This window comes from Amyelois transitella, chromosome 3 (assembly GCF_032362555.1).
Source record: "Amyelois transitella isolate CPQ chromosome 3, ilAmyTran1.1, whole genome shotgun sequence".
Taxonomy (NCBI): Eukaryota; Metazoa; Arthropoda; class Insecta; order Lepidoptera; family Pyralidae; genus Amyelois; species Amyelois transitella.
Genome location: NC_083506.1, coordinates 1,308,582 through 1,336,020, shown reverse-complemented (window position 1 = coordinate 1,336,020; position 27,439 = coordinate 1,308,582). Strand labels below are relative to the sequence as shown.

The following is a 27,439-nucleotide window of genomic DNA, read 5'->3' as shown; positions in this document are numbered from 1 at the left end:
AGTTAGATAACATATTTTGTAAAGTGAAGTGCCACAATTAATGAAAAAATAAGTTTCAGTTATTGAGTCATTATTACGTAAATGTTAAAATTAATTAAAGTTTATTTATTTATTTAAACTTTATGCACGTAAAATGTACAATACGTGGACTTAATGCCACAACAACAAGGCACTCTCTGCCGGTCGGATATTTTTTAAACTGTCAGTTTAATTTTGAATGTTATTGTTTACAAATACAGTCGTTTCAGAAAACTAATATTGTATGTAGCAAATTAACATAAAGAAAATTACTTTCGATGCAATTTGGCGTTATTGCAATAACCTCCAGAGAAGTACAATATAGTCTCAACTATTGGCTACATACATACATCACGTCTATGTCCCTTGCGGGGTAGGCAGAGCCAACAGTCTCGAAAATACTGACAGGTCATATTGAGCTGTTTGGCTTTACGATAGAATTGAGATCCAAATAGTGACAGGATGCTAGCTCATCGCCTAAAAGAATAATGCCAAGTGTAAAAGCCTATCCCATAGTCGCCCTTTACGACATCCATGGACACGAGATGGAGTGGTCCTATTCTTTTTTTTATTGGTGCCGGGAACCACACGGCATATTGGCTACATACGTAAAATAATATGAAACTATTAAAGACTTTATCTATCAATGAATTCTGAAACAATTTGAGATAGACCGGTCCAAGTAGATAGAATAATGTCCGAAAGACGGACCCCGGGCCCCAAAACACTTTTGGAGGTTCACACTGTTGGAGGTTGCAGCCGGGACAAGCGATAAGAGATAAGAAAGATAATTAATACCTATGTAAAATGACACCTTCGTTTTTGATTACAAAATCTTTCGCGTGTTATGTGATGCCAACTCTGTTCGCTCTTTATTCTGTGCTTGTATTTTATGCGGTCGGCGGCGTGCGATGAAACCGGTCCGTTAATATTCGTGCAAAGTACAAGGCAAGGGTTTTTATGAAACAGGTAAAGTGAAGCTCGCATGTGGCATGATGTGATAATGTAGCAGTTTGTGACGCACTAAACATTTTAGAAGCTCTGTAAGTATAGTCAACAAAAGGTCGTGTAACAGTCTAGTCTTATTTAAGAATAATTTTAATAAATCATATTTGCTAACGGTCTGAACGTTTAAAGTACAATAAGGCATTTCTATCATCATACATATACATCTCATATAATCACGTCTATATACCTTGCGAGGTAGACAGAGCCAACAGTCTTGAAAAGACTGATAGGCCACGTTCTGCTGTTTGGCTTAATGATTGAGATTCAAATAGTGACAGTTTGATAGCCCATCGCCTAAAAGAGTAATCCCAAGTTAATAGGCCTATCCCTTAGTCGCCTTTTATGACATCCATGAGAGTGAAATAGAGCGGTCCTATTCTTTTTTAGGGTTCCGTACGTCTGAATACAAAAACGGAACCCTTATAGGATCACTCGTGTGTCTGTCCGTCCGTCGCTTACAGTCAATTATCTCCGAATGTATTAGACCGATTAAGTTGAAATTTGGTGCACATATCAATTCCTGTGACCCAAACACAGAGGTGTGACGTGAGCAGATGAAATCTGTATATGGGGGGTCATTTTTGGGGGGGAAGGGGAAAATTAAAAAAAAAATCTGAAAACTGCATCGTGTGGCATATCAAATGAAAGGTCTTGTTGAGAAGATCTTAAATGTATTTTTTTGTAATTTTAAAATAAATAGTTTCCAAGTTATTCAAGAAAATAGACGAAAATTGACTTCAATGTGTAGGAAACATTGAGAAATGTGTTGAAATAGCGCTGATTGACTTCAAAATTTGCGTTAAAATTATATTTTGACCTTAATGTTGAGGTCATATTTTCAAGTCAAAATTATATGTTTTGATTTATTATGTACATATATTAAAAGTTGTGATACGATGACGTAAAAAAATTTATATTTATTTTTAGATGTTATAGCATCTTAAGTAGCTATATAATATTATATTAAAATTAGGTACGTATATGCCGTGTGGTTCCCGGCACCAAAACAAATTAAGAATAGAACCACTCCATCTCTTTCCCGTGGATGTCGTAAAAGGCGACTATGGGATAGGCTTACAAACTTGGGATTTCTTTTTAGGCGATGGGTAAGCAACTTGTCACTATTAGAATCTCAATTCTATCATTAAGCTAAACAGCTGAACGTGGCCATTCAGTTTTTTCAAGACTGTTCGCTCTGTTTTTCTCATAAGGGATATAGACGTGATAATATGTTATGTAATGTAATATATGTATGATAATTTTCACCACTCCGTAGGCTCTCTTACTTTATAACAGGTACTGTCACTGGGTCATGTTGACATATCGGTTTACGTTTTTGCAATAATTACTAGTATTTTTAGATAACGTTGAGTAACTGGTAGGACGTTGCGTTAGTAACAACTGGTTTAAAAACGCCAACAACATTTAAGTTATTAACGTAACATGCAATAATGAGTATCAACCAACGTGTTAATGTCACCTGTCAATAATGACTTGTCTAGTCTTCCGTGTAATTGATGTCTATGTGTCGGTTCGAAATTGACTTTTTTTGTGGATATGTGCTGTTTTTTCAGTACGGTGGTTTGGTTCTGTCTACCCCGTAACACTTGATGTCTCTTTGTGTGTGCCTTTTTACTTGATGGGATAGTAAGAATCGAATGTATAAATACTTATATGTTGATGGCGTCTAACGGCAGAGGGGATTATAATTCGTCGCTCTACGCAGATGTCGAGGAATGCGACTAAAGGACAAAAGCACACGCAACTAATGCAATGAATAAATGAGTTGGCGTGGTCTATACGCACTCCCGTAAAAACTATGATACGTCCCAGAGAAAAAAAGAGAAGAAAATTTAACACGATAAAGCTGAAAAAAAAAGATTTGATGAAGTCATAATTATTTTCTATTGAGACCAAAATACGGTCGAATTGAGAACCACCTTTCTTGAAGTCGGATAAAAATCAAGATATTTCACAGCAACTGGCGACCGAGGACTTCTAAAACGCCATTGGAATTATTCACTACTCGATAATATTAATAAAATCTGTCCACGATATTTGTAAACAGTTACGTAACCTTGAGTTTTAAACACACAAGGTATTATCTAATAGGAAAATAGTTTTCTAATTGATTAACCTAGAAGCACAGAACATGCGACTCATAAATAAACAAGAGATGTTTAAACTGCTCAGTGTTGGTGTGTGCGTTTTAAGAATATAAATTATTTCTATCCTAAACTCGTGTTTTTGAAAACGGCTCTAGCCAAACAGCTGAACGTGGCCTGTCAGTATTTTCAAGACTGTTGGCTCTGTCTACCCCGCAAGGAATATAGACGTTATTGTATGTATGTATGAATGATGAAAAAGGCTCTAACGATTTTGTTGAAATATTATAATATTACTGTAGATTACGACCGCGGCTCCGCAAAAATGTACAATGAGTCTATTAACACCGACCTATAGTTTGAGCTGTGCGATTTCTTACCCTTATTTTTTTATATTTAAAAATTATTTATTTTGTTTTATGCCTAGACTTTTGTAGCCTTAGAAATTGACTTGTCATTTAAGCTGATATGTAATGTGAACTGTTTGCATTGTAAATAAAAAATGCAACATTCAAGTGGCACAAGTATGTGAAATCTCTTCACAAGTGATCTCCCACGCATCGCCGCATAATAGCTAGGTATACCAGGTTTTTGTGCAAAAACCATTTGGTCCTGGGAAATCTTTTAGACATCTTAATTCTTTAGATACATTTTGTAGATGGCTAAATTTTTTATTTTTTATCTACGAGTAAATAGTGATTTTTGAGCGATGGTTTAAAAAAAATAGCCTGTTTGGATCTGTTTTTTAGTTACAGTTGACAAAAGTGCAATTACAGACACACACGGACATTCGCGTCTTTTGTCCCTTACGGAGAAGTCAGAACAAATAGTAACACGAGAATAGGTTATGTACCAAACCTTTGCTTTACATACAAAATGTACTATTGAGTCTTAAGTCCATTATTAAGTAACTTAAATGTTATAAGTAGCTTTAATCTTAATGTTATAAGTAAGTTAAACACTGCAGCTCCAGTAGAATTAATGATTAAGTTACCTAACGTCTTTTCTACAAAGTAGAAAATTTACAATTTATTTTAGTATCCAAATATTAGACAACTTAAATCTTTATTAGCTTACCTACATGCACGCCTTATAGTGCATTCGGCATGCAAATCACTGATAATTAACTCTTTACATGCGCACGCGCATTTCCATCACAAATTAGGCATTGCACGTGATGAGACCCTGTGAAAATTTAAAGGAATGTAAAGGTGAATGATGATGGACTTGAAGAAAAGGCATATGTAATTGGTTTTAAGAGATTTTATATGATGATCATGAAAAAAAATAGAAGAATATTAAAAAAATCAATATGCCTTTAAGAGTACTTATGCCTTTATTAATGGCAAAGAAAGCAATTATAAGTGGGTATTACGTATTATGCATGTTACGCTTCGTCTCATCACAGTTAATGAATATTTGAAAAGTTCTGGTCAGATTGAGGTTAAAAAATAATTAATAAGTAATCATGTTGTTTCCCCCCGATCGGTTTCATGGGTTTAAAAAAAATATTCTTGATCACGTTATTTTTTAAAATTTTAAGGAACACATTGCTGACTCATGCAAGTTTAATGGTATAATGGTAAGTTTGATGGTAGAAAAAAAAATTGTATGTTTCTCCAGCTGTTTTTCTTCCCGTGTAAATTGTCAAAGTCATTTTAAGGGAAAGGCTAATAAACTTTCGGATTCGTCTTTTAGGCAAAGCAACCTGTCACTATTTGAATCTCAATCTCATCATTGAGCCTTACAGCTTGAACGTGGCTTTTCATGACTTTTCAAGACTGTTGGCTCTGTCTACCCTGTAAGGGAAAAGACATGATTATTTGTATGTACCTAAGTAAATTATTCCGATTTCCATGCCCTTATTATAATTAGACTGTAAGTTTCCGTTTATCGATTACTCTATTTTTTTTTTATATTTTCCAACACATAAAAATAACAACTGTGTTCAATAACACGCAGAGTTTAAATGAAATGTAATATTGAGTTCAAAGTTCAATACTATTTATGTACTTAGGTACACGCTTTCTTATTGGTATCATACCTATAATAATAAAACCGTGGAAATTTTTTATCGGACTTTATAAAGAACATTATCATTTTAAGGAGCTAGAATTTAATGATTACAACTTAAAAATTTAAAATAGGTACGTAACAAATTATGTGCCGTGTGGTTCCCGGCACTATTACAAAAAAGAATAGGACCACTCCATCTCTTTCCCATGGATGTCGTAAAAGGCGACTAAGGGATAGGCTTATAAACTTAGGATTCCTCTTTTAGGCGATGGGCTAGCAACCTGTCACTATTTGAATCTCGGTTCTATCATTAAGCCAAATAGCTGAACGTGGCCATTCAGTCTTTTCAAGACTGTTGGCTCTGTCTACCCCGCAAGGGATGTAGACGTGATCATATGTATGTATGTATGTACAAATTATGTATAAGTAAGTTTGAAACTTGTGCAATGGGATAGGTATGTATAAATCTCAATTATACTATATTTTATAGGTACCGTACCGTACCTATAAATACTTAAAATATAAGTTAATCTAAGATCCACATCAAGTTTTTTAGTAATTTCTAGTTAAAAGGGGTATAAAAAATAGATGTCTTACGATTCTCAGACCTACTCAATATGCTCACAAAATTTCATGAGAATCGGTCAAGCCGTTTCGGAGGAGTACGAAAACGAACATTGTGACACGAGAATTTTATATAAAAGATTAATTAAGTAGATAACCCGCGAAGAGTTAACAAAAAAATAAACTTACTTTCGCATTTACAATATTAGTTTTGTCGTCAAGAACGTCATGGTATGTGCGTCATATGACTTTTGACTCTGATTTAAGTAAGAAATAACATTAGTTATTTGGTTTTTCCAGAAAAAAAACTTGGCTAATTGTATTTTTTATCGACAAGATGCATGACGCAAATATCTCTCATATTTTAAGGATGTCAGTTTGTATAAAAAGTGGGAATTATGTTACTAGGAGCGGAAAGGGAGTAAAAGGGTTCCCAAATCTATACTAATATTATAAAGCTGAAGAGTTTGTTTGTTTGTTTTAAGCGCTAATCTCAAGAACTACTGGTTCGAATTGAAAAATTATTTTAGAATAGACCATTTATCGAGGATGGCTTTAGGCTATAACATCACGCTGCAACTATAAGGAGCAAAGAAATAATAGAATATGTGAAAAAACGGGGAAAATTATTCATACTTGAAGGCTTCAATGATGCCCAAAATAACTATTCCACGCGGACTAAGTCGCGGGCACAGCTAGTTAATGATATTATATTTTATAATAAATACTTTATAGGTACTTTATACAAGGCTAGTGTTTAATTATAGTTAAGACACGTCTGCGTCTAGTCTATAGTATTATATACCTATGATAATGACATTTGACTTTGGCAAACAACCTTATCACGGGTAATCAAGTTTAATAGCATGTGTTTACGTCAATTTGGTACTGTGATTCGCGAGTTATTTTAATTACTTAGTGGTTAAATTAATACCGAGGTCAAAAATTTCTAATTATGCGGGCAAATCCGGTAGTTTTAGTTTCTCAATGGTTAAATACGGGTTCGTGATCGTTAACCTATAAATTACAATTATATAATTACGTCTTTATCCCTTACGGGGTAGACAGGGCCAACAGTCTCGAAAAGTCTGAAAGACCGCATTCATTAGCCACTCCCTTAATTGTCTTTGACAATTTTGGAAGAGAACCAGTAAGTATATAGACAAACTATCCCCTTGGTCGCATTTTACGACTTCCATGGGAAAGAGATGGAGTGGTTCTATTCTCAAGGGCCGGCAACTACACGCACGCCTAATGTGGATGAAACAGAAGAAGTATATCTTCAGGAATCGTGGCAAATATAAAATTGAAGTCCCTGCTTATCCCTGCGGGAAAGAGGCGCGGTATTTGAATGTAGATTTGTTTTTGGTACCTACTTTATGAATGACCATGGGTTCACCCACTCGGAAATTGTAAGTTGTTTTAGAATGTATGTAATCATGTGAAAATTACTGGTACTTTGCATAAGGAGGTCGGGTACAGCAGTCTTAAGAAATTACCGTCAAATCTATAAACTAATATTATAAAGCTGAAGAATTTGTTTGTTTGTTTGAACGCGCTAATCTCAGGAACTACTGGTTTGAATTACGGTCCCAGAGTCAATAACCTTAAAAATATTAATTGGCCATGTTCAGATATATGGCTTCATGATGGAAGGAGGATGAAGGAGATGCAAGGTCTGCACTGATATTTTAGACTATCATAGATTTTTTGTTGATTAATTGACTAAGTGAAGTTTTGCTAGCCTACGTATTTAAGTTATTTAACTAATTTATTCAATAAAGAACAATTTTCTTTGAAAGAAAATCTGTATTTGATTGTATTTTAGACAATCTTACAGTGATTCAGATAAGCAAAGAGTATTACGTCTAAGCGTCTTGCCGATTACTATGGTGATGCTGGACTGTTAAATAATGCTTCTAGCATTAAGTCCGTCAAATATGCTATACATTTGTATTATGTACCTACAATAAAGTTAAAAATAAGTACAATAGGCTTTAGGCTCCAATAACTTAGTCAAAATCTACAAGAAAATAAATAAATGAAGTATTCTCAAGCACACGGCGTAAACCAAACATAACCTCTATTTTCAGCGCAATGGGATAAAATAACAAATCTACGCTACGCATAGCCGCGCCTACACGACTTCACAATTTCTAACTATGCAATTTCATTTGGCGTGATCTGCTTGGGAAAACTGAGACTGGGTTACTCTGCAATTAATTTTTTTTCATTAATCCACAATGAAAATGAAGAGTTATGACATCACGGTGGTAGGTACTAACGCACGGAGTGGACATTGACAGTGTCTGTCTTAAATGGTAAATGTAGAGATTTAACCTGGTTTATTCATTCATTCTTTAGGGTTATAAACGCGATCATATGTATATATGTAACTTTTTTCTTGTCTGATTATGTCTAAAAAAAAGTTAAAAAGATATGTAGGTCACGTACGATTTTCGAAAAAAAAAAATAATGTAGACACTAGCTATGTTTAAATATTTTTTTTCGTTAAATTAACCAGAAAATCTTTCTATTATAATACTAGTCTAGAATGCTTGATACCTTATCATTGCATCCTAAAGACTATTGTCTTCAATAACGTTATAACACGTATTCTGTGTTAGTAAAATGTTATCTTTTAGAATTAAAAGTGACTTCACACGAACGTGTGAATTTATTGTAATCACACGTAAAGTTAATGTTATTGAAACATTTGTTTTAATAAATTAAAATCGGATTAATTCAAGTACAAAATAAGGTTTCTATTGATGAAATTAATTTATGAAAGTACCTCAGGTAATTATGTGTATTTTACCTAAAATTGAATTCACATGGCCAAAACACGACCTAATAATCCTTAATCTGTTAACATACATACATACATATGGTCACGTCTATATCCCTTGCGGGGTAGACAGAGCCAACAGTCTTGAAAAGACTGAATGGCCACGTTCAGCTATTTGACTTAATGATAGAATTGAGATTCAAATAGTGACAGGTTGCTAGCCCATCGCCTAAAAGAGGAATTCCAAGTTTATAAGCCTATCCCTTAGTCGCCTTTTACGACATCCATGGGAAAGAGATGGAGTGGTTCTATTCTTTTTGTAATCTGTAAACAGAGACAAAATATAAACGTGACCTTCACCGCCTTGTGCCTAATGGGTCTGTCTACCCCGTAAACGTGTAGGTACCCCGCGGCTCTGCCCGGTTTATTTATTTTTGCATGAATTCTACAGCATTGCAATTACAAAGAATAATCATAAGAAATCTTATATACCTACGTCCTACAAATTTCAGATCTCTATGTTATATCCAGAAATTTGGCTTGTAAATTTTTTAACGTCAGTGAAGTAGTCAGTTAGTCGTTTTTTTAACAGATTGAAGAAATTACTCTGTATATTTTTATAAATAAAGTCATATTTTACTACAGATTTTATACAAATTACGATGTTATTTTAAACTTATTCTTTGTCTTGAAAAATATGAAAATGAGTGAATATATGTCGTCAGACTACGGTCATAATTCTATTTAATAGCCAAGTTAAGTGCCTAGCTGATAAGGCTTTAGGCGATACTAGTAAGTTTGTGTGATATAATGCGTTTGGTTTGAAGTAATATTGTGTTTTTGAGTTGAATATTACTGTGGTAATAAGGTTTATTTGATAGGTTTGTTTCTTTCGTCGTGGCAAATTTCACAACTTTTAGTTGATAAATATTTATATTAACTTTAACTGACTTAAAAAAATATATATTTAAATCGTATGATAAGATCATTAAATGTCGCAATGAAGTCAGAGTGATACGCACGTTAGCAGCGTGCAAATAATTAAATTTAATTTTAAAATATCTAAATAATATTAACTCAAATGTTATCATACAAAATCAGGCCTACTTAATTGTGATAAATGGTTTGTCAAAAACATTTGTATTCAAACCTTATCTAACCTTCAGCGTACTAATTAAATATTGTTTATCGAATAGTTACATTGTGACTAGATAAGCTAATATTACCATAGCGTGAAATCTCATTTGATCGTACGTCACATAACCACACATCTGTATAAATACAAATTCATACCACACTGCGCATTTTCAGGCAAAAAAGCACTTAGTACGTATGTATTCACAACACTTCACAAACTTTAAAAAGTTATAACTTTTTTTTTTTCTATGTTTGCTGTCAACGGTTCCAAACTTTAAAAAGTTAAACTTTTTTTTAAACATTCGCTGTCAACGGTTACTTTTTAAAATGCTAGCTGGTTTGAGATATTCGATGTTTGAATCGCGAACGCGCGCGAAATATTCGGAGCGCGCGCTGGCGGATGCGCGCGTCGCGTGTTGAGACGAAGCGGCCAATGCGTGCGCGAGTACTCTAGTGGAAAGACGACCGGTGATACAACCTAACTTGCGAGTTTGTTAACCTATCACTTGTTATGTCCATGTGTTGTGCGTATACTAATTAAGTAATTAGCGGCTTAGGGCAGGTGCCGATAATTCATTTAGTTTCTCTGCGACAACTATAAAATATAGGCCAAGGATGTAGGAGAGATATAGGTAATTTTAAATGAATTCTAATGCCTCAGATAAATGAAGGTTAAGAGCAGTAAGTTATCATTGACTTAAATTGATTATTTCGCAAAGATTTAATTTCTTCTTTAGGTAGAATTATAAATTAAAAGCGCTGACGTCAATCTCCAACAATAAAGCATTATCACTTTAAGTTCAAAAGTCAAAATCGTTTGCCCCGTGTTATAATTAGTTGAACCTACTTTACTGTTTTATTCACCCGAACGTAAAAAGCAATAAAGCTTAGTACTTAACATTTATTCTTACTGTAAATAATAAGTATGTTCTCCACAGCTTGTATATAATAATTAAAGTTGCAAAAGGTCAGTTGCAAATTACAAAGGTGGCAAGAGATCTTTATATTGTAAGTAAATAAAACAACGTGCAAAGATCACTTCAATTAAGAGTCACCTGCATGGCTTAATTTTTATACACATAAAGTTTCAAAAGAAAGTGATTTTCGGTGTTTCAAAGTGCCATATATATCTAGGCTTACAATTGGTGTTATAAGAAGAATATGTTGACTGATTTAATTGCCTAAACCGCTAGGTCTGAATATCTGGTATTATGCATAGACTTCTGCGAGATGAAATAAACGGGGTTTTTCGCTTTACACAGGCATACATACATATGGTCACGTCTATATCCCTTGCGGGGTAGACAGAGCCAACAGTCTTGAAAAGATTGAATGGCCACGTTCAGCTATTTGGCTTAATGATAGAATTGAGATTCAAATAGTGACAGGTTGCTAGCCCATCGCCTAAAAGAAGCCCAAGTTTTTAAGCCAATCCCTTAGTCGCCTTTTACGACATCCATGGGAAAGAGATGGAGTGGTTCTATTTTTTTTTGTATTGGTGCCGGGAATCACACGCCACTACGGCACGACACAGGCATAGTCAGTATTATTTCAGTAAAATGAAAATAAAAGATAATACAAAATTAAAACAATATATATTAATAATACTAGATAAATCTGATCAATCTTTGTCAAATTTTCATCGAAATTCAATAAAACTAAATCGAAGCTACGTTATATGAAAAATTAGCTCTGCAAGCGATTCATATTACTGGTCGACGCACACAGTTAGCAATGTGTTGTTAATCCATCGTTAATCCCAGATTAAGTAAGCGGAATGGTGTCACCCGCTGTCGGATTTTCACCGTCTGTTCTCGGTCTCAAATGTGAAATAAATTAATTCACTAATTTCGGATCTTAATTGGATTTATAGCCTCTTTCCTCGACTAGACGCATTTCCTCCATTTGTTTATTTATACGAATGACGTTTGCACGTTGGTATTGATTTATCTGGGTAATTAATTGGGATACCGGTTAAAGTTTCAACGCAGACTTAATTATTTTTTATTTATAACTTTAACTGTATAAAGCGCAGATTACCCCCATGTGGCTCCCGGCATCATTAGAAAAAAAAGGACCACTCCATCTCTTTCTCATGGATGTCGTAAAAGGCGATTAAGAGATAGGCTTATAAACTTGTGATTCTTTTTTAGGCGATGGGTAAGCAACCTGTCACTATTTGAATTTCAATTCTATCATTAAGCCAAATACCTGAACGTGGCCAGTCTTTTCAAGACTATGGCTCTGTCTAACCCCCAAGGGATATAGACGTGACCATATGTATGTATGTAACAATAAAAAACTAACGCAACACCATAAAAACACGCAATAAATCATTTTATCAACAAAATCGCACATACGAGTATACATACGAGCACATATTTTTAAGACTGTTGGCTGTGTCTACCCCGCAAGGGATATAGACGTGATTATATGTGTGTGTGTGTGTGTGTGTCTTTCCTCTAAACAGTAAAATATTTAGGAATATTATAATAATTTTTTACAAGTAGGTACTTACGAGTATAATAAATTGTTTTCGCCTTAAACTTGACCTTCAATATTTCAATTTTCTACTGTATACTCTTTAGTAATTTCTTGTAGTAATATGGTGTTTATGCAAATCATAGACAATTTTCCAGCATCAGCTAACGTTGTTGTTCACGTGTCATATAATCTTTGTTATTTTCCTCTATTACTTTAAAGGTTACGCCAAGAATGCCTTTTCAAAATCATAAAATAACCTTGCCATTTCATTTTTAATCTTAACTTTATTCCTTACGGGGTAGACAAAGCCAAGTGTCAAAGAGTCTGAAAGGCCATGTTCAGCTGTATGTCATATTGGCGGAATTGAGATTCATATATTGACAGGCTGTGACACCTTCGCCTGATAGATCCTTAGTTTATTAGCCTTTTCCCTTGATATACTTTTACGATATTTACGGGAAGAGAAGCAGCTTGCACACACTAGTGTTAAAACTCAATTTAGTCTTACATTTTTTACTGAATAGTAGACAACATTTAATATTAATTAATCAATTAATTTTTTTACAAATTTAGAAAGAAATACAGAATACATCGATAACGATAATCACAAGGCACAAAATTACAAAGGTTCTGTTAATTTCAAAAGAATCTCTTTAGATAATATAAGACATGATGGAAAGGGTGATAGGCGTGTACTACACTCACACAACTATTTATAGACATACATAAACAAATACATAAATAACATATTATAAAGAATTAGAATCTTAGGAATTAACTAACTGTGCCCGCGACTTCATCCGTGTGGAATAATTATTTTGAGCATCATTAAAGCTGTCAAGGGTAAATTATTTTCCCAGATTTTTCACATTTTCCATTATTTCTTCGCTCTTAATAGTTGCAGCGTGATGTTATAAAGCCTAAAGCCTTCCTTGATAAATGGTCTATTCAACGCAAAAATATTTTTTTAATTCGAACAAGTAGTTCCTTAGATTAGCGCGTTCAAACAAACAAACTCTTCAGCTTTATAATATTAGTATAGATTAATAGGTTCTAAACCTAGTGTTTAGTCTAGACGTTGGGTTGGCTAGTAATCACTTGCATAACATAAAATTTGGGTGATAATCAATTTTGACATGGAGTGTCTAATCGCGGAAGTGTTTCAGTCTTTTATTGCAAATTTTTCGCAATATTTGCAACTTTAAAAGAACAGTCATAAATTAAGTCTAGGTTATTCGTACAAATTTCATTCGTTACATATGTTAATTTTATATTTGGCGCGATGTAAATGGCGATAAAAATAATACATATACATACTTATAATCACATCTTTTTTTCTTGCAGGGTGGACGGAGGCAACACTCTCTAAAAGACTGATAGGCTACGCTTAGCTGTTTGGCTCAATACATACATAAAATCACGCCTCTTTCCTCTTTAATAGAATTGAAATTCAAATAGTGACAGGTTGCTAGCCCATCGCCTACAAGAAACATCACAAGTTTATATAAGCCTATCCCTTAGTCGCCTTTTACGACATCAATGGGAAAGAGTCCTATTCTAAGTCCTATTGGGTTCGACGACGGGCGACGTTGGGCTTTGAACCTGTGAATCAAGCTTATAAAATCGGCTAACTTATCCATTCAACCTCTACTCTCATATCTCTATCTTGGGTGACTAATTGACCTTGAAAGCGTTTGCCTCGCTTACGTCAGAGTTCAAGTTTAAGTTTGTCAGAAAATTAAGGAAATCCAGTGGTTTTAACTCTGCCTTAGAAGTTAGATCAAACTGCAATGTTATTATAATTTTTATTTTAAAATATTAACGTATCTTGATCAAATAAGGACGTCCTGGTAAAGGGACAGGTCAAAAGTACCCGAAACCGCCGAGCTTGCATGAAGAGAGTTATGAATGTGGATGAAGCGAAGGAAGTATGCAGAGATCGTGGCAAGTGAAAAGAGGTAGTCTCTGCCTACCCCTCCGGGAAAGAGGCGTGATTTTTTTTTATGTATTTCAAAACATTCCATCAATGTTACGTTCTCAGCTCTGGAGAGGAGCCTAAATAAGTCAGGTTTTTCCTGTCAACCTGTCACTATTTTAATCTCAATTCTATCATTAAGCCAAATAGCTGAACGTGGACATGCAGTGTTTTCAAGACTGTTGGCTCTGTCTACCCCGCAAGGGATATAGACGTGACCATATGTATGCATGTAACAATAAAAAACTAACGCAACACCATAAAATCACGCAATAAATCATTTTATCAACAAAATCGCACATATACTACTTTCCACTCCGTTTCGTTCGAGAGCAATTGAAAACAAAATATGTTTGTTTGTTCATACAAAAAACTGTATTTTGTAATTAAAATTACCGTATCGTCTTGACCGCCATTGCTAAATAGGTTGCGATGTAAACAACTAGTCTTAATTAAAAAAAAGTATGTGAAATAAAAAAAAATTGCAAGGTTAAAATTATCTTACAAACTTGGGATTCTTTTTTAGGCGATGGGCTAGCAACCTGTCACTATTTGAATTTCAATTCTATCATTAAGCCAAATAGCTGAATGTGGTCATTCAGTCTTTTCAAGACTGTTGGCTCTGTCTACCCCGTAAGGGATATAGACGTGACTGTATGTATGCATGTACATAAAGGACCTGGTTACACATACAAAATTACACATCCAGTTGCCTGAATGTGCAGTTTTTCTCACGATGTTTTCGTCACTGTATCAGCATCGGTTAGCGATCTAACTAATGTACAGAACGCATACATAGTCGCGATAGGATTTGGACTTCTTAACTGGACACTCTTAACTGGACTGATTTTCACGAAATTTTGCACAGATATAGAATAGACCTTCGGAAGTAACACAGGCTTTCTGGAATTCCCCAGCGAGTGAAACTCCACGCAAAAGTTGGTAACAGACTGTGCCCGCGACTTCGTCCGCGTGGAATAGTTATTTTGGGTATCATTGAAGCCCTCAAGGATGAATAATATTCCCCGTTTTTTTCACATATTCCATTATTTCTTTGCTCCTTATAATTGCAGCGTGATGCGCGTGATATATAGCCTAAAGCCTTCCTCGATAAATGGTCTATTCAACGCAAAAATAAATTTTCAATTCCAACCAGTAGTTCCTGAGATTAGCGCGTTCAAACAAACAAACAAACTCTTAGGCTTTATAATATTAGTATAGATAGATGATATATCTACTATAAAACAAATGACTCTTTTGAAAACATCCAAAGCCTGATCAACATAGAACAATGACTTTATTATTGATGAAATTAGGTCTCACAATACCAACAATGGCGTTTCATTTTCCCATTTGTTTCTTGTTATCCCCACTTTCGAAAAAGAAAGGTGCAATCTCTAATTCATCTGATTTTGTAATTATAACGGGTAATGAGATTGGGATATCGTTTTCATGAGACGCGGAAATATTTTTGTCATAGTAATGGAAGAACAACTTTCTTTCTGTATAATGTCGTAGGTGGCGACTAAAATAACAAATATTGCTGCTGAATGTTACCTCTCTTTTCTACTACTAGTCTTTTCAAGACTGTCGGCTCTATCTAGCTCGCAAGGTATATAAACGTGATTATAGTATGTATTAAATTTAGATCTTCACCAGCAGCCGAGTGGGACTCAAGCTACAGGTTAGGACTGCAGATATAGCAACCTTTTGACGTAGAGAGTAGAAGAAGAAGTATTGCCTTCTGCATCTGATATTTGATCCAATTTAAAGTAATCAGAATTTTACAGGGACTCAAAGTACTCGTACTATGCTCCCACGATCGGTAATATAAGCATATATTAATTAAACTACATACACACGGTACTGGAGGCGAGGATGTGAACGGCGTATTTTTATGGCGTACACGTTAGGGCGAAAATAATTACTGATATAAATATTTATAATAAAAAAAATCATGAATCTTTAATCATTTAACCATTTATTAGCTACATGCTCTGATGGTGTAACTCGACTCTGTAAGGTTGCCCGTAAGGTTTAAAGAATTCTAAAAGATTGAGAGGCATTTCACATTTTCGCACGCAATTCTGCGCTTCCGACTTTTTTCGGACACGATTTTGACTATCTTTAGTAGTTCACAAAAAATATTTGAAAATTGAGATGTGATTTATTGCATGTGTGAAAGATTTAAATATGATTCTATTGAAAGAGTGTTCTGTTTCAAATCCGTAAACACTGATATTCCACTTGAATGGTCAAAGGCGGTCCCCGGGTTCTCCCAGGGGACACCCGGGGGCAATCATGAGAGGAGAAGACGAATGTATGTATAAGTATTGAAAGGAATTTGGGTTTATTTATTACTAGCGGACCCGACCCGTTCTGTCAAAAAGATTTGTAATATGACAGTTTTTTGTTCCCATCTATTAGACCTACATTGCTTAGACAACAGTGAACTTTATACATTAGCAATAAAGCTCAAATTGACTGTACGTATTAGTTAGAAAACTTTTGTATGGGATAAAGAAAAGGACTGTTTTTAAGGTTTTTCAGGCAATTATTTGGTATTTTTTCGCCGTAAAAACCATCCTTGAGCTTCGACGAATATTAGAAAAAAAGAATTGGCCAAATTGGTCCAGGCGTTCTTAAGTTATTCGCTTACCAACACATTTTAGCGATTCATTTTTATATATAAGATATTTTTTAACTCTTACATCTTTATATAAATTTAGATGTTAAGATACATAAATCTACGTAAATTGACGTCGTTAAAGACGCTGCAGTGAAGATTATTTTTCCCATTTTTTAAGTGAAGCGGTAGTAGTTTTAAGTTGTGAACAAATTGTTTATAAGTATTTTTGACGACAATAACATACCTACAATGTAAACACATTGTATCTAATGTTGAAGAAATTTGGATATTTTTGTTTGTAGTTTATTAATAATGAAATGCTTTTATATATATTAATAAAAGCATTTCATTTAGCCAAAACAAAATTTCTAATCACACACAAAATAAGTAACGTTACCATGTATATAGCTTGCATAATTCAAGTTTGTTATGACCGTAGGGCATAGGATCTTAGTATTTACAAAGGCGGAAGGAAAGTTATTTCAGATGTAGATAATGTCCTCTTAAGGCAAGGCATGACCGCATCGGTTATAGATTATAAAATGCATAATTTAATCGACCGACTTGGCTCTCACGATGTTGGATTCGAAAGGGCTGATATATATGTACTTATACTAGCTGTCCCGGCAAACGTTGTTTTGCCATTTAAAATATTTTTAAGTTATTTATTGTTAAATTTTAAGGGTGGACAACCCTTATCACTTAGTGGTATGAAAATCGATGTTGGTTGATTCTCAGATCTACTCAATATGCTCATCAAATCTCATGAGAAGTCAGTCAAGCCGTTTCGGAGGAGAACGATAACGAACATTGTGACACGATAATTTTATACATAAGACTAGCGACCCGCCCCGGCTTCGCACGGGTGCAAAATTCGGAAAAAATTATACATAAAAACCTTCCTCTTGAATCACTCTACCTGTTACAAAAAACCGCATCAAAATCCGTTGCGTAATTTTAAAGATTTAAGCATACAGACAAACAGACTAAAATAGCGACTTTGTTTTATACTATGTAGTGATGTAAGTGCTGGTACCCGGCTGTTTAGAAACGCTGTTTTAGAGTTTTAATTCAATTATTACGATTTTTTGTAGGGTTTCTGACCTTTTGTTGTAGTAAAAAATAGGAATAAGCTGAAACTCTCCTTTTCGATATTTATAACGTAAGAATCTTATTTGAATAGCGGTTCGAATAAAGACATATGTATAATACATTATCAATTTAAAAATCATGCATTTTATCATTAAGCTCAACGTGACATTTCATTCTTTTCAAGACTGTTCGCTCTGTCTACCACGAAAAGGATATAGACGTAAATATATTTATGTATGTTACATTTAACTAAGTTAATTAAAAAATCCTAATGCCCTTTCAGAATCAGTAAAGAGTAGCCGTTTTTTATTCATTTATTTTGCCTTCAAGTGTACGAGTCCAATAATCACACTAGCAGTTTTGTTCGGGACACTTTATCGAGCAGTTTTATGGGCCACATAAAAGTTAAATAAAGCCAATGCAACATGAGGCTGCCCGATTGTGACAGCCGCGCTGCTTTATGTCCTGTACATACATACATACATATGATCACGTCTATATCCCTAGCGGGGTAGACAGAACCACCAGTCTTGACTGACAGGCCACGCTCAGCTGTTTAGCTTAGTGATTGAATTGAGATTATGTGTTGTCCAGTTAGAAATACGACTATTATAAAAAAATCTAGTGCCTGCGGATATGCTGGCTAATTTCTTCAGTGTTTTCTTTAGTCTGTTGACAACAAATTGTGCCCGCGACTTCGTCCGCGTGGAATAATTATTTTGGGCATCATTGAAGCTCTCAAGGATGAAGAGAATAATTTTCCCCGTTTTTTTTACATATTCCATTATTTTGTCGCTCCTTATGGTTGCAGCGTGATGTTATATAGCCTAAAGCGTTCCTCGATAAATGGTCTATTCAATGTAAAAAGAATTTTAAATGTAACTGTGCGTTGTAATTTATATAAATTGAAATAATTACTAGATCTTATTGTTTCTCTTGTAGCCGTGAGAAGTTAGCTTACAGTTATGTTTGGTTGTTTTCACGTGACTGTTCAAAAAAAGATGAGTAATTTTTACCTACATTACAACATCCTTAACTGTATACGTGTGAACAATGAATGTGGTTCGTGGCAAGTGGAGTATAAAGTCTCTGCCTGCCCCTTCGGGAAAGTTGTGTGATTTTATCTACTTATATGAATCTGACCTAATTGAGTTAGCCTAAATTTAAAAGTAAATTTGAGACTTATTATGAGATACTAAGTCAACGATACATACGCACTTAACTTATTACCTATACCTTCATTATTATACCTACGAGTATATTGTCTTGAAAAGACTGATAGGGCACGTTCAGCTATTTGGCTTAATGATATAATTGAGATTGAAATAATGACAAGTTACTAGACCATCGCCTAAAACAAAGTTTTTTTAGTCAACGATACTGCATTATATTTTATACATACATACCTACTTATATAAATAAACATTCAAGACCAAGACCAAGCAGAAAAGGTTCATTTTAAACGTTGCCCTGGCCGGGATTCGAACCTGGGACCTCCTGTGTCACAGACAAGCGCACTACCGCCGCTCCACAGAGTCCGGTGCGATGGTATGGGAGTATGGATATGAATCTGAGTACCGTTGATTGACCATGGTCTTGAACACTACATCAATGGTCGAACATTGACTTGTAATTAAAATGCGCAAGTCGATGTGTGGCCAACGGAGTGAGGCGGATGACTGATGAGGTATAGTCAAGAATACGTATAAAGTGTAATAGTATAGGTACATACGCCAGTAGTTAATATCTACATAAATTAATATCAAAGACGTACATATCTTTAATGGTTTTTATCTGCGCTGTCTTTTTTTATTTAGAATAGGTACTGGAAGTCACACACTCATGTTTTTTTGTGCAATTAAAGAAGTTATAAACAAACAAATAAACATAAGTAGCACATCCAGAGAAAAAAAATCAATCAGATCAAACTTAAAATCTGTAGCCGTAGTAGACCGCCACCAAAGGGAAGATCTTCTGCCAGGCTGTTTTATGCCTTGGCAACCGTGGTGTCGGCCATTTGAGTCGGAGGTTGTATTTATGCTCCAATCTGTTTAATTATTAATATCACACAAACTCGCTGTGATAGGCTGGTGGCCTGTGACGTTTGAGACGTCGCCATAGACTCTTCGCTGCTATTGGTTGAGCGCGTTGTATTCTCACAGTGATTGGTCGATGGCGTGTGACGTAAGTGAAGTCGTCACAACTTAACGGTTAACCTCATCAAATACTTTGAATCAGGTACAAAAAATCCTAATTTTGTAGTTAGGGTTTTAAACAAAAGTGATTTGTTGTAAGAGAGATTGTAGGTAAATACATTATATTTAAAATAGACTTGAAATAGAGGCCTTAGAAGGCAATAATATTCTTTTCTAACTGTGTATTCGCTTAATTACAGTAATCGGGCGATCGTGACCAATGTAATGGAAGTATTTAATACGTCTTTATGACTATTGGGCGATCAAAAATTTTATACAAAAATAGCATTTCTTTAATAATAATAAATAATAACAGGTAGATGTACCTATGTACCTATATCTATAACGGTTCATTTGATAATGGTGTTTTGTTAACGATTTATAATGATATTTCGAAATTTCATAGTGGGAAATAAAAAGTATTTTTTTCTAAACCCGCGAAGGTTTTAGTCAAAATTTAAAACAATCTAGATTCAGCGTTTTCAGGAATCGTGAGAAAACCGCACATCCAGGTAACTGGGTGTGTAACCATGATCTAATACGGGTTAGGTTCCCCTGCAAAGGTTGCGGAGCTCAGACGGGAGTCGCTTCGTGTAACTTTATTTACTCAATCCAGGATCGTGTTTATATTAGCGGGGTTTCTTCTCCAGAAAGGCGCGGACGCAATCAGGACTAATGCTTCTGGCATTAGCATATATATATATTTGGGAGAAGTTTCGTTTTGTGCTTTTATTTAAATCCTTTTTGTTAGCTTACCTCTTACTTATTTTTACGCTGGCAACATTAAGAGATAGAATAGGGAGTCTGTGGTACGTTTAAAGATGTGTTTTTTAAGAAGTCTAGATAATAAATTAAAAAGATTTACCTTCGATATACTTCCGCACTGTTTTACTTTCAATCCCACACATATATAGATGATATTCTAAAACTTTATGGTAATATTTTTATGTACAAACATATCAGTACATACATACAATCACGACTATGTGCCTTTAGAGGTAGACAGAGCCCTCAGTGTTGAATTGAAAAGACTGAAAGGCTACGTTCAGCTGTATGGCTTAATGATGCAATCGAGATTAAAATAGTGACACTTTGCTAGCCCATCGCCTATAAGTAGAATCCTAAGTTTATAAGCTTATCACCTTTTACGAGACCCATTGGAAACAGGGCAACATAACCGTAAATAAAAAATAAATGAATGAAATATAAAAATAAATGAAAAGAAATGAATTTGATGAAATGACTCTCTCCTTATCTCCACTGACAAGAGTTAGCTCTTAATAATAATAAAAAAGAAAATATAGTTGTTTGGGTATGCTTATGTTAAAAATATATTTAGTGAAACAACAAGTAAATGCTAATTAAAATTGATTATGCGTTGACGTCATAGTCTGCCGGAGTTAGTGATGATCCGAGCAAAAAGTTGTTGATCACTGATGCTGTAAGGTGTCAACGACCTTGGTTACAAAAAGAATTATTTCTGCAGCCAACAGCAAATCAATTTATCCTGCTTGAATTCTAGATTTCAGGTAATAAATTGCACAGATTATCAATAGAAGTTATTGTTTCTTAATTACTTTATACCTACCTTTTCTTGCGTCGAACTTTTTGTAAGCTATAGGTACTAGTGAATGGTAGGTACTGAAGTATTCATAAAATTGCTTTTTTTTGCAATCATGTTAGATTAAAATAGAGCATTAATATTTGTTTTTTAATAAGTAATTTCTCGAAAAAGAAATTGATATCTTAAAAGTAGAAATGGCTAATAAACTTGGGATTCTTCTTGAAGGCCATTTGAATCTCAATTAAATCATAAAGCCATACAGCTGGACGTGGTCTTTCAGACTTTCCAAGATGATTGGCTCTACCTACCCCGCAAGGGATATAGACGTGACTGACTATATGTATGTATGTGTAATGTCTTTTCATTGTAGCTCGAATATTTCGTTGGTATTACAATTATATCAACGTAATAACACCCTTTAAATAACTAAAGTCGTATGCCCAAATATAAATGTAAGTATACGAAATCAAAATAAAACAACCTAATCGATATCCTTTTAAAATAACACAAGCAAAAACACAAAAGTGCATCATAACACAATTACACAGAATAGGCGTGCAATTATTTTTTCAACTTGCAAAACCATGCAATGTTCTATAACAACTTAGTCGGGGTCAGTATTCAATAAGGCGCAGAAAATTTTAGAGACTTGTGTTTTAAAGTGTCTGAAACCACACATGATAGAAATAGTTTTTGTAAGGCTATGCATGCATCGAAGAGTGCCAAATTATACAAACTAAAACGAATTAAACTGATCTCAATCGCACAGTGTCTTGAAAAACAAATTTCAAAAGTGTAAAATCGTGCATTCTCATCTTATAACTTTATAACTGCCTTGGTAATAAAAATGTCCGTTCAACAGATTTCAAGAAAGGACTTTCAAGAAAAAAAAAAACACAAAGTAATCCTTCAAGCATTTCACTCAATTTGTTATAGTTTTACATGCTATTTTCAAAGATCTTCAACAAATTCTCAAACAACAAATCTTCAATCTATCCTTGTAATTTCAAATTATTTAAAGAACGGAAACACGCACTAAATCAACGCACGTAAGTTATGACAAAATCGCGAAAAAACAAAACTAAATACAGAACAACTTTTTTTTAAAAAAACCTTCTAATTTTCCACGTGAAAACCGGAATAAATACGGGTTCCATCAAATATTAGAGCTGCCTTTATTGAAATCGGTAAAAATACAACCAAGGCATGTAAAGTTAGCAGTGAGTCTTACGTGTGAGCGCGTCTCGTAGCGCGGTGGATAGGGCTGCCAGCGACCCGCGCAGGCCCGCGTGGTGGCGGGCGAACATGCGCTCATCTAGAAATTCGTTAGTTTAGTCGAAAAGGTGATATAGATGGAGCAAAACAGTACCGGGTAGTTGATGCGGGAGGACATATGACTCGTCCAATCTATGGTCAAGAGAGTGCCCTGGGCTCTTCTTCAGAGTGATGAGGTTGTAACCGGGACTATAGGCAGGAGGAAGAAGAAGTTGGCCGAAGAACTCATTTCTAATGGATGTCGTAAAAGGCTAAAGGGAATAGGCATGTTCGTTTTGTAGGTTCAGTCCAATATGGATTCCAGAAGTTTCAGGGAAAAGGTGGGTGTCGCTTCGTGTTAAAGCCTGACTTACTCAATACAGGTTTATGATCAAAAAGATTGGTATCCTCTCCAGATAGTCGTGGTGACAAGTCGAAGAACGGAGTTCTAGAACAAATTCTCTCAAAGATAATAAAACGTCTACAGATAAACTTGACGCCCCCTACAATTACGATAAGTAAGTAAATGCTTTATTGTTCACTACAACAATATAAAACAGTAGTACATGTAAATGGTGATTATCTAAGTTAGGAAGGGTAGGTTGTTTACTCGTCTTGGTCTTCGAATGTATAGAGCAAGACCAGAAAGATGCAAATCATAAGATATATTAGTAGGATTTATAAATCCTACTAATATTACACATGCGAAAATTTGTGAGTATGTCAGGATGTCAGTATGGATGTTTGTTACTCTTTCGTTCAAAAACTACTGAACCTATTACGATGAAATTTGGTATGAAGGTAGCTGAAGACCCAGAATAACACAGGCTACTTTTTATCCCACAATTCCCGCGGGATTGATAGTGTTTCCATGCGGACGAAGTCGCCGGCGGCCTCTAGTATAATATATTTACAAAATGAAGACATTTACGGTATCTTGTAACATTATTTTGTAATCATAATTGGTAGCAGTGGGCACTCACCGCGCGGCCTTGCTTCATTCGGGTGAGAGAAGTGAGGTGGAGCTGAGAAATTATGGCATTAGGAAAAATACAGCAAAAAATATAGGTATCTGTTATTTGTACAACAACGTAATTGAGCGTAATGTTTTTATTACGATAGAATTATGAAAATTTCCAACGAGGTTCGGTGACAGGGCCAGTGTTGCCAAATAGGTAACTTCACGGAATAAATACACGGATAAATTTTTTTTTTAATGCGCATTCTGTATAAGCCTAATAGAATTGTCAAAAAACATTTGAAAATAATGCCGGAATATCTTTAATGGCACAATATCCGAGTAAGATGTCTATCCTGAAATTGTCAGATGTATATTTAAAAAGTAATTTTTAATTCTTGCACGTTTGACGAACTGTATTCAATGATGTGGATTTTATTTTATTTTTTAAGTCACCAATAATGTTATTTAGTCCCAACTATATATAATATAATTGAGACGTCCTAAATGATGTAATCCATAATTCTTAGATACCATCAGGTAAATTAATACCAAACCCTGTCAAATTTACTATAAAAAGAGAAGAATCAAAATTTATTTACAAATTAGATAGATACATAGATAAAACTCTTTATCGCACCAAAAGAGTAAAACATACAAAACAGCACAAAACAGACAGATATGGCACAAAGGCGGACTTACCGCTAATGCAATCTCTTCCAGTCAACCTTTGGGTGGAAGGAAACCAAACAGGAGATCGGCGTTAACGCAGGGCAAGATAAATAAATGGTTAAACATTAGGCAGTACTCACAAGCAGGATGGTCATAAAGCGGCGCTACCCTGGTGCCCTCCAGCGGCCCCCCAGCCAACTTCGCTGATAGTGTCTCCAAGAAGTCGCGAACGTTGCGCAAGTCCCCGTGAGGGTCGCTGGGGCCCGGGCTGTCTCGGCCCTCGTACTCCTCGTCTGAAAGTGGAATGATCAAAATGAAAAAAAAAAATTAAAAAAAAATTATTAAGTAACTTACAAGCGGCTAACAAATTAGTGGCTGGAGTCTCCATTTAAGTGCATAATGCACTTGATCAAGTGTATCATTTGTTAATTTGATTTCGTTTGGAAAACTGACAGTGCTTATAACAAACGAAGTTAATTATAAATGCATAGCTGAAACACAATTTTTACTTCACAAATTGATATCAAAATTAATGCTTACTTGTTAATATTAATGCACATTAACATACATACATATGTAGATACATACATACATTTAATCACGTCTATATCCCTCGCGGGGTAGACAGAGCCAACAGTCTTGAAAAGGTATGTAGTGACAGGTTGCTAGCCCATCGCCTAAAAGAAGAATCCCAAGTTTATAAGACTATCCGTCAGCCGCTTTTAACGAAAAGGGAAAGAGTGATGGAATTAAGTGGTCCTATTCTTTCTTCTATTGGTGCCGGGAACCACACGGAATGCACCTAGCCCGACGGAAGATCTACCTTTTAGTGGCGGTCGAGCCGAATCATCGCTCCAAAGTGATCATGCAACCTCACTTGCTTCAGAAGTAGGATACTTACATTTTGTGAACTTCGAGAGCGCCGCAGAGATGGGATACTATTTGTTTACGAAAGTAACAATGTAGGTACATCAGATACTGACCAATTTGCTCCAGCTTGTCGGTGCTAAGACTCCAGGGCATCAGGCTCACAGCACGTTGCACTTGGTGCAGCAGCCACGCTCCGGATTCAAACTTGAGAGGCCTGGAACGTACAAGGTAGGTTTATAAGTTAGATCAACATAACATAAATATAATTATGTATATAACTTGCGGGGTAGTCAGAGCCAACAGTCTCGAAAAGATTGAATGGCAATACGCTTAGCTGTTTGGCTTAGGATTGGATTGAGATTATGTGGGGTCAAACTAAATGAATATACATATTTATATCTATACAAAATATAAAATAAAATAATAATTATTATAAACATACATAAAAACTACAATAAATAAACATTATATATAAACTAGCTGAGCCCGCGACTTCGTCCGTGTGGAATAGTTATTTTGGGCATCACTAAAGCCCTCAAGGATGAATAATTTTCCCCGCTTTTGTTCTCATTTTCCATTATTTCTTCGCTTCTAAAAGTTGTAGCTTGATGTTATGTAGCCTTAAGCCTTCCTCGATAATTGGTCTATTCAACACAAAAATAATTTTTCAATTCGAACCAGTAGTTCCTGAGGTAAACGAACAAACAAACTCTTCAGCTTTATAATATTAGTATAGATAAATAGGTGCAGCTATCTATATATTAGCTATAAACCCCTTCATTTTGACGGCCTCTGTGGCGAAGCGGTAGTACGCTTGCCTGTGACACCGGAGGTCTCAGGTTCGAATCCCGGCCAGGGCATGATGGGAAAAGAACTTTTTCTGATTGGCCTGAGTCTTGGATGTTTATCTATATAAGTATTTATTATAAAATATAGTAACGTTGAGTTAGTATCTCGTAACACAAGTCTCGAACTTACTTCGAGGCTAACTCAATCAGTGTAATTTGTCCCGTATATATTTATTTATTCATTTTATATAAGATAGCTAGATATAAAAGTTATCAAAATAATTACCTCTCCCGTATGCAGATGCAAGGTACCAGACCGCCGCGCGTGTCTCCGCCGCATCTGAAGCAGAGGCTGTCATCGGACGAATCAGTTATACATCGCCGGCGGTTGTCAGGTCTGAAACAAACAAACATACAAATAAGTACGTCTAAATGCCTTGCGGGTAAGTCAGAGCCAACGTACATACATACACATACATATAAACACGTATATATCCCTTGCGGGGTAGGCAGAGCCAACAGTCTTGAACAGACTGATAGGCCACGTTCAGCTGTTTGGCTTTATGATGGAATTGAGATTTAAATAGTGACAGGTTGCTAGCCCATCGCCTAAAAGAAGAATCCCAAGTTTATAAGCCTATTCCTTAGTCGCTTTTAACGACATCCATGGGAAAGAGATGGAGGGGTCCTTTCTTTATTGGTGCCGGGAACCAAACGGCACTAATAGAAAAAACATACATAGGTGCATACATACTTACATATAATCACGTCTAAATCCCTTGCGGGGTAGACAGAACCAAGAATCTTGAAAATAATGAAAGACCACGTTCAGCTGCTTGGCTTAATGAAAGAACCGTTTCAATAATTTCAGAAGTTTCGAATAAACTCTATTTGAAATATCGTGATCCATCACTATTGTATGATAATTATTTACGAAATAAACTATAGTATTTAATTAGAAGACGGTATTAATTAACCTTAATCAACCAATTGATTTAAACACGTAAAATGATATCCGCCCAATACGCCTCTAATACATAGTTTTATACACATTTACTTGCCCGACTCACACTAAATGTATGCAAAATTTTATGAAAATCGGTCAGTGGTTTAATTGTGAGGAGAAAAATGGTAACATACAAACATTTATCTCTAGATACATACACATACCTACATATGGTCACGTCCAAATCCCTTGCGGGGTAGACAGAGCCAACAGTCTTTTCAAGACTGAATGGCCATGTTGAGCTATTTGGCTCAATGATAGAATTGAGATTCAAATAGTGACAAGTTGCTAGCCCATCGCCTAAAAAAGAATCCCA

At 35.1% G+C, this 27,439-nt stretch overlaps 2 protein-coding genes across 2 annotated transcripts in view; both read right to left on the bottom strand.

Annotated features, from left to right (window-relative positions):
* LOC106136081 (uncharacterized) overlaps window positions 1–10,064 on the bottom strand; it is a 38,024-nt gene extending 27,960 nt beyond the window's left edge. Inside the window, exon 1 of the mRNA XM_060951456.1 lies at window positions 9,726–10,064. The gene's annotated coding sequence lies outside the window, so the exon portion shown is untranslated. The remainder of the gene's footprint in view (window positions 1–9,725) is intronic.
* Window positions 10,065–22,789: 12,725 nt separating this feature from the next.
* The window catches only part of LOC132902623 (uncharacterized), a 36,594-nt gene continuing 31,944 nt past the window's right edge, over window positions 22,790–27,439 (bottom strand). The window contains exons 3-6 of the mRNA XM_060948532.1: window positions 26,404–26,514; window positions 25,443–25,543; window positions 24,600–24,752; window positions 22,790–22,890 (exon numbers count right to left, since the gene is read on the bottom strand). Of these exons, the coding sequence (XP_060804515.1) occupies window positions 22,790–22,890; window positions 24,600–24,752; window positions 25,443–25,543; window positions 26,404–26,514 (466 nt within the window). The remainder of the gene's footprint in view (window positions 22,891–24,599; window positions 24,753–25,442; window positions 25,544–26,403; window positions 26,515–27,439) is intronic.